The 13,925-nt window shown below is 39.8% G+C and overlaps 1 protein-coding gene across 1 annotated transcript in view; it reads right to left on the minus strand.

Moving 5' to 3' along the window:
- The window catches only part of VPS8 (VPS8 subunit of CORVET complex), a 252,427-nt gene that overhangs the window by 196,996 nt on the left and 41,506 nt on the right, over positions 1–13,925 (minus strand). The window contains exon 11 of the mRNA XM_069733555.1: positions 2,749–2,902. Coding sequence (XP_069589656.1) covers positions 2,749–2,902 — 154 coding nt within the window. The remainder of the gene's footprint in view (positions 1–2,748; positions 2,903–13,925) is intronic.

Consider the following 13,925-nt stretch of genomic DNA (forward strand, 5'->3'; position numbering starts at 1 on the left):
AAATCAATGTCAGCTTGTAAGAATGAGAATAACAGTAGTAGCATATTTATACAAATATCTCAAAACCTTCCTGAATGGCCAATTCTAGTAGTCCTGGTGTGACCCAAACTGAACTGGTCTGAAAACATCGTACAATGCCCATAGCGTCCCACACCTTCCGCCACAACTTGTCTATCATATAGAAAATTATTTGGTATGATGTGAACATGCATGCGCTACCAAAGCGTCAAATACACAATTTGGTCCAAAAAGGGTTTTGGTTTTTTTTTCATTAATTTTACAGGATTCTTGCCCCTGAGATGTTGATGTTAAGCAGCTAAGTAATAGATTCTCAGACTGGGAACAACTAGTTCTCCATCAGCATTGCTTCTATGCCTTATAAAGTCCCTGAACAGACTGGTACTTCCACCCAACAAGAAAATATAAAATAAATAATGGTTGCAACATTCATATTAAGATGATAAAATTATCACGATCAATAACTGAAAGTGACAGTTTACACCAAATGCCCAGTACTGCTTTACATTTCTGTACAAGACAGAAGTCAAAGGGAAATTGACAGAGGAAAAGGGATTTCTCCTCAGCTCATAATCACCCAGCAATGCGATCAATGGGAGAAACAATTATTATGTATCTTTCCTCTTCAATAATAATAATATTATAAAATACCTCAAATTAGAAATGTAGTGTACCATAGTTTTTCTGATTCACTATGACTCTTTCCTCATGTGCAGGCTGTTACACCGCCTAATATACGCCTCATACTTACCTTTCCGGTCGGCGCGCTCCCGATGCTCCTCCTCGCTCCTCTGCATCTGGATTCTCTGGTGCTCGTCCCTTCGGCGGTCTGCGCATGCGCAGATGCGCTCCTCTCACCACTGGGGCTTCTGGGAGGTCGTGACCCAGTGGCTCCGCCCCCAATATGACGGCGCCCGTCGGGTACTTCTTCCCTGCATCTCTCCTGGTAAGACACCTTTGCATCTATTGCTTTCGCTGGCTTCTTCCTGGCGTCTCCTTAGGTTCTTTGGCTTCAGTCTCTGCTCCCCACGCTTGGACTCAGATTTGGCTTGTTACTTATTGTCATTTCTCTGTCATCCCTGCCAGTCCTGTGTTCCTGCCGTACCTGCCAGTCCTGTGTTCCTGCCGTACCTGCCAGTCCTGTGTTCCTGCCATCCCTGCCAGTCCTGTGTTCCTGCCGTCTCTGCCAGTCCTGTGTTCCTGCCATCCCTGCCAGTCCTGTGTTCCTGCCATCTCCGCCAGTCCTGTGTTCTTGCCGTACCTGCCAGTCCTGTGTTCCTGCCATCCCTGCTAGTCCTGTGTTCCTGCCATCTCCGCCAGTCCTGTGTTCTTGCCGTACCTGCCAGTCCTGTGTTCCTGCCGTCTCTGCCAGTCCTGTGTTCCTGCCATCTCTGCCAGTGCTGTGTTCCTGCCTGTCCTGTGTTCCTGTTGTTCTCCGTCTATCATGTGTCTCCACCATTCCGGTCAGTACTGTGTCTTGCCGTCCCAGTCCCTCCGGTGCCTTCTCCGTTCTGGTCTCCTCTGTGGTCCCGTCTCACTCCTGTCCTCAGTACCATCTTTGGCCCAGCCCTCAGTCGCCCCTTTGGCTCCGGCAGTTGCGGCTCCATCCTCCTTGGGCCTGTCCCAAACTCTCCCTGTATAGGGGGTGGCACTATCTGGTCCGCTCGACCTCGGGGGCTCTGAAGCCGCGACTCAGAGGGTCCACTTCTCAGGTTCTTATACAGGCTTTGCAGGATTTTAGGTATCCATGGTTACGACCACTGATATAATGACAGTTAGCTAGTGGCAATAACCATGGATACCTAAGGTCCTGCAATGCCTGCACACGAGGAAAGAGACATAGCGAATCAGAAAAACTATACTATATTTCTAATTGGAGGTATTTGCTAATATTATTATTACACCAGCTATATATTTGGATAGGATCTTGGAGATGGGAATGCCCCTTTAATAGTACCATAAAAAGTAACATCATCATCAACATAAAACCATTTGATTTGTGAGTGATGTCCCCCTAACCCTAATAAAAGAGAGTGGTGGCTTCTGTCATCAAGCATGGGCAACTGAAAGGGAGCGTCGCCCTGTAGAGAGAACGCTGTGCAGTGTGCCCGGGTCATTACAGGAGAGCCTAGAAACCAGGAACTCACCTGTGTTACCTTCATTTTACTACATGAGGAATATGGGTGGGAGTAGTCTGCTTCAACAGTTGCTTTTATGCCCCTGATGGGTAACAATGTGCACAGTCCAAGCTAGAGCTGCCACTCACATTTTCTTAAAATTGCTTTATTGATCCAGTAGTAGAAAAGGTGCAAAAATTTTTGAACACAACAGCAAAAAAAAAAAAGGAAAAGGCAGAAAGGAAATATCTGCTGTGCTCCCAGGCAATATGTTTGTCAAGACTGTCTGGTCTGAAGCACGTTGCCTGGGAGCACAGCGGATATTTCCTTTCTGCTTTTTCCTTTTTTGTGCTGTTGTGTTCAACCATTTTTGCACCTTTTCTACTACTGGATCAATAAAGCAATTATTTTAAGATGATGTGAGAGCCGTATATCGCTTGGACTGTTGCTATTACTGGAGTATTTTGCCATGCACCTGAACAGGTGAGCTGATCGCTCCATTTTCACATTTTCTCCATGCACAGAACCAATGGCCTGTAAGGCACCAAAGCCATCTATTCCAATCTGCATACAAGTATGTTGACTTGTGGATGATAAAATGAAACACTAGTACCTTAGTCAATGACGCCATAGCCAGCAGTGAGAATTGAGTGATGGGGTGGTCTCGTAGCTCGGGCTTTGTGTGAAGGGGCTCGATGCAGCAGACTTCTCCCTTGGAGCCACTGAACAGACATCGGGATTCACAGGTTCTCACTCCCATTACTCGCCTGCACAAAGGAAAATGAGTAAAAGGGTGTACCAACATTTACCGTATATAGATCTGAGCCAAAAGGGGGAAGTAACAGCTCCTCAGACTAGGACCCACCTGAGGACTGCAGACACGGGGATCTAAATGTGAACCATGCAATGTCTATGGAACACGTCACATAAATAATAATGGCGTGCAAAGCTCCTGCAATCCCCCACAGTGACCACGGCCATACCTGGACTATGATCAATCGTAATCAGACGAGTCCACTTTATGATAAAATCTCGGCCTTTTAAGTAAAAAAAACCTACAATCCCAATGAAAAGCCGGATTTTGGCTGAGGCTACATGACAACATGTCAATTCCCAGACAAATCACGAGGCCAAAAACATTTGTGCAACTTCTGAGAGACGTTCTGTTGCATCAGTATTTTAGAGCTGTGATTTTGTATGTTGCAATTGTAAGCAGGTGAACTATACGGAACAGCGGAGACACCGGCAGAACAACAACCTACTGTTATTTGCTGACCAGAATTATAAGACTAGAGGATTGTCATTAGAGGCAGATTATATAGACACAGTATTCACAGTATTCAATGACAAAACAATTATATAGACAGGAATATATTGGTTAATGTACAATGGGGAATATCAGGATAAACTCGGGGTCTACAGTCCAACCTAATCCTAGTCGGGAGGATGGGGGAAATGCTGTACTTGGCAGGAACAATCTTTAAGAACTTTCGTGGCTTTCTGGACTCTGACAAGTGCCGCTGCTCACTAGTCGCACGTTTTCCTGACGAAGTCAGCTCTATCTGGGCTGTTCTAAAGTAAGCCGGACTCTGCCTGATCCGCAGCCCTCCCTCTGCCCACGACCCCGGTACCATACGTCTCTGCTGAAAGTGACGGCCCTTCTCACACGTATCCTCCAATAACCGGCCCAGGCTTGGGTCTATGGCCGGATGTCCTCAGGACCTCTTCGGTACTTGACCACCGATGAGTATCTCCTTGGTCAGTATTGATGGGGGCTGGTCATTGGCTGTTGACCGGTGTTGTCTGGGTCTGGAACCTTGACCGGCGTTGTTCGGGTCTTCGGTACTTGACTGTCGCAGGGTGAAGTATGGAGTTTGACTGGTGTAGCTCTGGTCTTTGGTGCTTGACCATCGTCATCGGAGTCTGGACGTTGCTGGTACACACGGCTGCGGCCATCTGTCTTGGCTGCTGAAGCTGCAGCAGGACAAACTGTCACTTCTCTCTTTTTGGCGCGCTGGCCTTTTGTATCTAAGGCTTGCTTTGTCGCGATCACCTGACTCAGAGCACTGGCTAATTCCGTCCCTCCTGCAACTTCTCTCCTTCAGATCAGTTCTGCAGGGTTTTGTTCAGGCGTGTAAGCCGCATGGCATTGCAGGTTTTATCCCCTGTGCTCCTACACAGTCATAGAAGATCGCACGTCGCAATGCGGCATCATAGGAGTTCATTAGATGTGTGGCAGTGCGACATTGTGATCTCAGTGTCATGCAGCACATGTCATCACGTATCCCGAGCCTTTACCTGACACACACCAATAAAGAGATGCAAACAGAAGAGTCCGGCTGGTTTCATACCAGAATTTTACCACTGAGGTGACATAAAAATACTTTACACCAAAGTTCATGTGATAATGTTTTCTGGACTAGGATCACATTTACCCTTCCCACAATATTGTGTACATTTAGAAATATTACACTGTCCCTACATTTATGGATATACAAAAAAACCCTGTTTGGGAGAGAAGAACAGACAAATCGCGGCGCCCTAAGTGCGTAAACACAATATTATAGTCTCTAAAGGGTGCACAATTTTATGCACTCACCTGATAAAAGACTAAAATGGCTTTAGATCGTGTATCCTCCAAATTCCCTCTGAGATACTTTTCAATATACAGGGCTTGCAGCTTGCCTCGGGTGGATCCAAGTGAGAGAGCCAGAGTAAGGCTCACACAGGATGAGTAGTTCAAGAAAAGCACATCCAGCCCATGAATGGCAGCGCTTCCCAGGACTCTCATTCAAAGATGATATTTCATATTTTTTTATTTCATAACTTAAAATAGAAGAGATACAACGCGTTTCGGATACAGTATATATCCTTCTTCAGGTATCATAAAAACACAGTACAAATCCTACTAGTATAAAATTCAATTACACTTATATATAGTATCAAACCTTTTATCCCAGTCTCAGAAACTTGATTTGGGGTGTGGACCAAGTTCAGGAAAACACCCACTGATTGATACAGCCTTGTTAACATTGATGCAAGAAAGAGAGAGAAAAAAGCAAAAAAAAAAAAAATTATTTCAAAGAAAAAAAAAAAAAAAAAAAAAATATATATATATATATATATATATATATATATATATATATATATATCAAAGAAAAACAAAAACAAAAAAAAAACCACAAGAAAAAAATATAAAAAAATAAAAATAAATAAAAATAAAATATCCTTTAAACTCTCTCTATGATATCATTCAATCCATTTGGAAATAATGTTCCCAAACGATATATCCAAAACGTTTCTTTCCTGTTTAAAAGAGCATTCCTGTTTGCAACTCCAGAGGGTATCTGCTCCACTGGAGTTACTTTTATGTTAAAAATTTTATTATGTTTAAGTAGTAGATGCCTTGAGAGACTATGTTTTAAAAAGCCATTTTTTGCTCTATTTCTGTGGCCATTAATGCGGGACCGCAGTGTCTGTACAGTGCGTCCCACATACTGCAAACCACAACTGCATGTGATGACATATACAACATGATCACTACTACAGGTGAGTCTTTGTGAGATTTCAAAGACATCACCAGTATTATTGCATTTAATAGTTTTAGCCCCATGATCTAGGATCCCACAGGTACAACATTTTTTGGAGTTACATTTAAAAACTCCGGTGCCTTGAAGAACTCCACATAAAGTTTGATCCTTATTTTTATTAATGTTTTTTCTTTTTGGATCCAACTGTTTTTTTAATTTACTGGGGGCCACCAAATTTTTCAAAGTTTTCCCCTTTCTATATGTAATCCCTGGTTTATCAGGGAGATGTTTTCCCAAGACAGGGTCACGCTTCAAGATGTACCAATATTTAGAAAGCACAGTTCTTATGATTTTATTGCCCCTATTGAATGTTGTCACAAAATTCAATTTCCAGCGATCATCACTTTTTTCCTTACCAGTAGTCAAAGTATCCCCCTTCCTGGTTTTTCCTTTTAAACATTCCTCCTGTGTTTTTATTTTGTTGTCCCTATATGCACCATTTATCAAATTTTTCGGGTATCTTTTTTCCTTGAATTTTCTTTTTAAAATTTTAGACTGAGCTACATAATCAGATTCTCTTGTACAATTCTTTCTGATGCGATAAAATTGGCTGTGGGGTATATTAACCTTCCACTTCTTGTAATGTGCACTATTGAAATCTAAAAAGCCATTTGAATCCACTTTTTTGAAGTGGGATTTTGTGATGATTTTTTTTCTTTATTAATTTGTGATGTAAAGGTAATCCCCCAGGTGTTATTATTGAGCTCCTTTATTAATTGTGCCGCTTCCTCCTCTGTCCCCTTCCATATGATAATCAGATCATCTATGAAGCGCTTGTAAAGCCTTATTTTGTCATAGAAAACAGGCTTAGAAAGTGACGATGAGGACTCGAATCGCCCCATGAATAAGTTTGCTGTTATCATCCATTAAGAACATGACTAATACAGGGTTGGATAATTCTTGTACTGAACCTATGATTGATATTGAGACAAAAAGGACCATCACTGGTCTTTTTTTGGACTTTGAAAAACATATGAAGATGGAAATAAGACATCAGATTGATGCAGAATTTTTAAGTATTTGTATTCATCAAAAAATTGTTCCGAATGGTTTGAAGATACATTTTAATAGTACTTTTTCAGATGACAGTAATTTTACCAATAATTGGAATAATATTTTAAATGATTGTTCTTATAGTCTTATGAGTTTGTTAGTGGAAAAGCGTTCTGAGCTAGCCAGTAAAGCTGCAATGATTTGTGAAAAGAAATTACTTGAACTTGAGAAGTTTAAAAGTTCACATTTTTTTAATTTGGTGAATGATGACATTACCAGGAAACTCAAAGTATTTGAAAATGATCTAGTAGATGTAAAAATAAAAAAATTTCGTAGGGATACTGTTAAAACTAAACCAATGTCAAAGGAACCAATCAGGAATAAAAACCTGATAGGTATCAATGAACCAACAAAGAAAAAAACTAGTAATTTAAGAACAGAAGTCCTGGTCCCACAGGAATTAGGTTTAAAACAAACAAGGACTATAATCAATTCAAATATAAAAAATATACATGATGTTGAAACAACTATATCTCAAATTAAATTACCACTAAATACGTCTACCCCCGAGAATATTCACACCATATTGAATAAGAATGCAAAAAAGAAAAAACCTCCACCCATTGAAAAAAACATTCCATTAGAGCCCAGGATCATTATAATGAAAAATGCTCCAACATTACCTCTCCCTAATCCTGGACTTCCCCCATTGGAAATTCCTACTGCTTCCCACAGGTTGGAAATTTCCAATGTTGAATTTGATATAAATGAACTAACTATCCATGATCATACAGAATCCCCATCTACATTCACCACAGTATTACAAGCGCCCACTCCATCACCATCTTCAGTAGTATCCAACATCTCTTTTTTAGAGATAGGTCCCACACGTCCAAGTGTTTCAGAAATAATTTTACCACCACTAATCAGTTCTTCACAAACAGCTCAAATTTCAAGTCCAATACAAAAGAATCATATTACAAATTACTTCGCACCAACTGTAATATCAAGATCCAAAAAAAGAAAAGTAGAGCAAGAGGAAAAAGAGGAAAGGGATCTAATAGAAATCTGAGAATATGTAAAAAAACAAGGAACCCTGAAACTTATAAACAACTAAATCCGCCTCTGGTTAAAATATTTAATTTATCGTCCCATATTTTATCCTCCTCAGAAATGGAAATTTTAAGTAGGGGACTAAACTTCTGCCCTGCTCAAGATATGAATGCATTCGATCTTTTTCTTGATTTAAATGCGTACACTCGCAAACTCACTCTTAAAAGGCATTTCTTGTTGAACGAAAAAAATGGGGACATTGGGGATCCCAAAAAAATACTGATCCCAATAGAGACAAACAAAGAAAGGGAATATATCCACAAGGAGGTACACCCAAAATCTGTATTTAATCCTCATCAACACAGAGGACCAAATATAGATACTTTTTTTTCATTAGTATCTGAAGAAATTAGGAAATGGGAAAAAAATAATAATAAACATAAAATCCAAAAGTATGGAATTGGAAAAAACAAGATAAAAAAGGAGAACAATATCTCTAAAAGAGAGAAAATGGCATTGGAGGATTTGAGACAAAATACAGATATAGTAATAAGACAAGCTGATAAAGGAGGGGGAGTAGTTGTGCAAAATAGATCTGACTATATTGAGGAAGCTTTGAACATATTGTCTGATATGAGATATTACAAAATTCTAAAAGAAGATCCTACACAATCCTTTGTTCAGGACTATCACCATACGATTAAGGAAGCCTACGAGAGGAACATTCTCAATAAAACAGAAAAAAGATTTTTATCAAATCCTGCACCAACCATGGCATTATTTTATCATCTACCAAAAGTGCATAAGAACTGTGAAAAACCACCTGGTAGACCAATTATATCAGGAATAGGGTCTTTAACTTGTCATCTTTCTCATTATATTGACCTGTTTCTACAAGATCTAGTAAAGTCTCTTCCTTCATATTTGAGAGATTCCACACAATTAATCGAGGAGCTGAGGGATATTGAATGGGAAGATAATTATTCCTTTATCTCATTGGATGTCAATTCATTATATTCCAACATAGACCACGAAATGGGGGTAAATGCAGTGGGTTTTTATTTAGCAAAGACAGAGATGCTCCCCGAACAAAGAGATTTTCTGTTAAAGGGTCTGAAATTCATTCTTGAACACAATGTGTTCATTTTTGAAGGCGTACTGTACTTACAGTTGCTCGGCACCGCGATGGGGACTCGGGTCGCGCCAAGTTTCGCAAACTTATTCATGGGGCGATTCGAGTCCTCATCGTCACTTTCTAAGCCTGTTTTCTATGACAAAATAAGGCTTTATAAGCGCTTCATAGATGATCTGATTATCATATGGAAGGGGACAGAGGAGGAAGCGGCACAATTAATAAAAGAGCTCAATAATAACACCTGGGGGATTACCTTTACATCACAAATTAATAAAGAAAAAATGGTATTTCATGATTTAGAGATCAGCCATAGTGGTAAAAAAATCATCACAAAATCCCACTTCAAAAAAGTGGATTCAAATGGCTTTTTAGATTTCAATAGTGCACATTACAAGAAGTGGAAGGTTAATATACCCCACAGCCAATTTTATCGCATCAGAAAGAATTGTACAAGAGAATCTGATTATGTAGCTCAGTCTAAAATTTTAAAAAGAAAATTCAAGGAAAAAAGATACCCGAAAAATTTGATAAATGGTGCATATAGGGACAACAAAATAAAAACACAGGAGGAATGTTTAAAAGGAAAAACCAGGAAGGGGGACACTTTGACTACTGGTAAGGAAAAAAGTGATGATCGCTGGAAATTGAATTTTGTGACAACATTCAATAGGGGCAATAAAATCATAAGAACTGTGCTTTCTAAATATTGGTACATCTTGAAGCGTGACCCTGTCTTGGGAAAACATCTCCCTGATAAACCAGGGATTACATATAGAAAGGGGAAAACTTTGAAAAATTTGGTGGCCCCCAGTAAATTAAAAAAACAGTTGGATCCAAAAAGAAAAAACATTAATAAAAATAAGGATCAAACTTTATGTGGAGTTCTTCAAGGCACCGGAGTTTTTAAATGTAACTCCAAAAAATGTTGTACCTGTGGGATCCTAGATCATGGGGCTAAAACTATTAAATGCAATAATACTGGTGATGTCTTTGAAATCTCACAAAGACTCACCTGTAGTAGTGATCATGTTGTATATGTCATCACATGCAGTTGTGGTTTGCAGTATGTGGGACGCACTGTACAGACACTGCGGTCCCGCATTAATGGCCACAGAAATAGAGCAAAAAATGGCTTTTTAAAACATAGTCTCTCAAGGCATCTACTACTTAAACATAATAACATTTTTAACATAAAAGTAACTCCAGTGGAGCAGATACCCTCTGGAGTTGCAAACAGGAATGCTCTTTTAAACAGGAAAGAAACGTTTTGGATATATCGTTTGGGAACATTATTTCCAAATGGATTGAATGATATCATAGAGAGAGTTTAAAGGATATTTATTTTTATTTTTTATTTTTATTTATTTTTATTTTTTTATATTTTTTTTTCTTGTGGTTTTTTTTTTTTTCTTTGATATATTTTTTTTTTTTTGCTTTTTGCTCTCTTTCTTGCATCAATGTTAACAAGGCTGTATCAATCAGTGGGTGTTTTCCTGAACTTGGTCCACACCCCAAATCAAGTTTCTGAGACTGGGATAAAAGGTTTGATACTATATATAAGTGTAATTGAATTTTATACTAGTAGGATTTGTACTGTGTTTTTATGATACCTGAAGAAGGATATATACTGTATCCGAAACGCGTTGTATCTCTTCTATTTTAAGTTATGAAATAAAAAAATATGAAATATCATCTTTGAATGTGAGTCCTGGGAAGCGCTGCCATTCATGGGCTGGATGTGCTTTTCTTGAACTACATTTATGGATGTGATCTTACAGAAGCTGACTGACAGCCACTTGGCCGGTCCAATGACACAAATTCAGTCCTGACTATTAAACTTTTTTTTAGCAAAGCGATTAAGAGTTAATCAGTAGCATAAAACAGTAGCGGGTCACTTGTGAACAATGCTTGGCACCATGGCCTATCAGTGAGAAATGGACTTCTGATAACAAGAGGTTATTAATGGGTACAGAGAAAAAAATAATATTGTATAGATAGTTGATTAACCCCTTTACCCCCAAGGGTGGTTTGCACGTCAATGACCAGGCCAATTTTTACAATTCTGACCACTGTCCCTTTATGAGATTATAACTCCGAAACGCTTCAACGGATCCTGGTGATTCTGACATTGTTTTCTCGTGACATATTGTACTTCATGATAGTGGTAAAATTTCTTTGATAGTACCTGCGTTTATTTGTGAAAAAAACGGAAATTTGGCGAAAATTTTGAAAATTTCGCAATTTTCAAACTTTGAATTTTTATGCAATTAAATCACAGAGATATGTCACACAAAATACTTAATAAGTAACATTTCCCACATGTCTCCTTTACATCAGCATAATTTTGGAACCAATTTTTTTTTTTGTTAGGGAGTTATAAGGGTTAAAAGTTGACCAGCAATTTCTCATTTTTACAACACCATTTTTTTTTAGGGACCACGTCTCATTTGAAGTCATTTTGAGGGGTCTATATGATAGAAAATGCCCAAGTGTGACACCATTCTAAAAACTGCACCCCTCAAGGTGCTCAAAACCACATTCAAGAAGTTTATTAACCCTTCAGGTGTTTAATAGGAATTTTTGGAATGTTTAAATAAAAATGAACATTTAACTTTTTTACACAAAAAATTTACTTCAGCTCCAATTTGTTTTATTTTACCAAGGGTAACAGGAGAAAATGGACCCCAAAAGTTCTTGTCCAATTTGTCCTGAGTACGCTGATACCCCATATGTGCAGTAAACCACTGTTTGGGCGCATGGGAGAGCTCGGAAGGGAAGGAGCACCGTTTGACTTTTCAATGCAAAATTGACAGGAATTGAGATGGGACGCCATGTTGCGTTTGGAGAGCCACTGATGTGCCTAAACATTGAAACCCCCCACAAGTGACACCATTTTGGAAAGTAGACCCCCTAAGGAACTTATCTGGATGTGTGGTGAGCACTTTGACCCACCAAGTGCTTCACAGAAGTTTATAATGCAGAACCGTAAAAATAAAAAATCATTTTTTCACAAAAATTATATTTTTGCCCCCAATTTTTTATTTTTCCAAGGGTAAGAGAAGAAATTGGACCTCAAAAGTTGTTGTCCAATTTGTCCTGAGTACGCTGATACCCCATATGTGGCAGTAAACCACTGTTTGGGCGCATGGGAGAGCTCGGAAGGGAAGGAGCGCCGTTTGACTTTTCAATGCAAAATTGACAGAAATTGAGATGGGACGCCATGTTGCGTTTGGAGAGCCACTGATGTGCCTAAACATTGAAACCCCCCACAAGTGACACCATTTTGGAAAGTAGACCCCCTAAGGAACTTATCTGGATGTGTGGTGAGCACTTTGACCCACCAAGGGCTTCACAGAAGTTTATAATGCAGAGCCATAAAAATAAAACAAAATTTTTTTCCCACAAAAATTATATTTTAGCCCCCAGTTTTGTATTTTCCCTAGGGTAACAGGAGAAATTGGACCCCAAAAGTTGTTGTCCAATTTGTCCTGAGTACGCTGATACCCCATATGTGGGGGGGAACCACCGTTTGGGCGCATGGGAGGGCTCGGAAGGGAAGGAGCGCCATTTGGAATGCAGACTTAGATGGAATGGTCTGCAGGCGTCACATTGCGTTTGCAGAGCCCCTAATGTACCTAAACAGTAGAAACCCCCCACAGGTGACACCATTTTGGAAAGTAGACCCCCTAAAGAACTCATCTTGATGTGTTGTGAGAGCTTTGAACCCCCAAGTATTTCACTACAGTTTATAACGCAGAGCCGTGCAAATAAAAAATATTTTTTTTTCCACAAAAATTATATTTTAGCCCCCAGTTTTGTATTTTTCCAAGGTTAGCAGGAGAAATTGGACCCTAAATGTTGTTGTCCAATTTGTCCTGAGTACGCTGATACCCGATATGTGGGGGGGAACCACCGTTTGGGCGCATGGGAGGGCTCGGAAGGGAAGGAGCATCATTTGGAATGCAGACTTAGATGGATTGGTCTGCAGGCGTCACATTGCGTTTGCAGAGCCCCTAATGTACCTAAACATATAGAAACCCCCCACAAGTGACCCCATATTGGAAACTAGACCCCTCAATGAACTTATCTAGATGTGTTGTGAGAACTTTGAACCCCCAAGTGTTTCACTACAGTTTATAACGCAGAGCCGTGAAAATAAAAAATCTTTTTGTTTTCCCACAAAAATTATTTTTTAGCCCCCAGTTTTGTATTTTCCCAAGGGTAACAGGAGAAATTGGTCCACAAAAGTTGTTGTCCAATTTGTCCTCAGTACGCTGATACCCTATATGTGAGGGTAAACCCCTGTTTGGGCACACAGGAGAGCTCGGAAGGGAAGGAGCACTGTTTTACTTTTTCAACGCAGAATTGGCTGGAATTGAGATCGGACGCCATGTCGTGTTTGGAGAGCCCCTGATGTGCCTAAACAGTGGAAACCCCCCAATTATAACTGAAACCCTAATCTAAACACACCCCTAACCCTAATTCCAACGGTAACCCTAACCACACCTCTAACCCTGACACACCCCTAACCCTAATCCCAACCCTATTCCCAACTGTAAATGTAATCTAAACCCTAACCCTAACTTTAGCCCCAACCCTAACTGTAGCCCCAACCCTAACCCTAGCCCTAGCCCTAACCCTAGCCCTAACCCTAGCCCTAACCCTAACCCTAACCCTAGCCCTAACCCTAACCCTAGCCCTAACCCTAGCCCTAATGGGAAAATGGAAATAAATACATTTTTTTTTATTTTTCCCTAACTAAGGGGGTAATGAAGGGGGGTTTGATTTACTTTTATAGCGAGTTTTTTAGCGGATTTTTATGATTGGCAGCCGTCACACACTGAAAGACCCTTTTTATTGGAAAAAATATTTTTTGCAATACAACATTTTGAGAGCTATAATTTTTCCATATTTTGGTCCACAGAGTCATGTGAGGTCTTATTTTTGCGGGACGAGTTGACGTTTTTATTGAAAACATTTTCGGGCACGTGACATTTTTTGATCGCTTTTTATTCCGAT

Source organism: Ranitomeya imitator, chromosome 7 (assembly GCF_032444005.1).
Source record: "Ranitomeya imitator isolate aRanImi1 chromosome 7, aRanImi1.pri, whole genome shotgun sequence".
Lineage (NCBI taxonomy): Eukaryota > Metazoa > Chordata > Amphibia > Anura > Dendrobatidae > Ranitomeya > Ranitomeya imitator.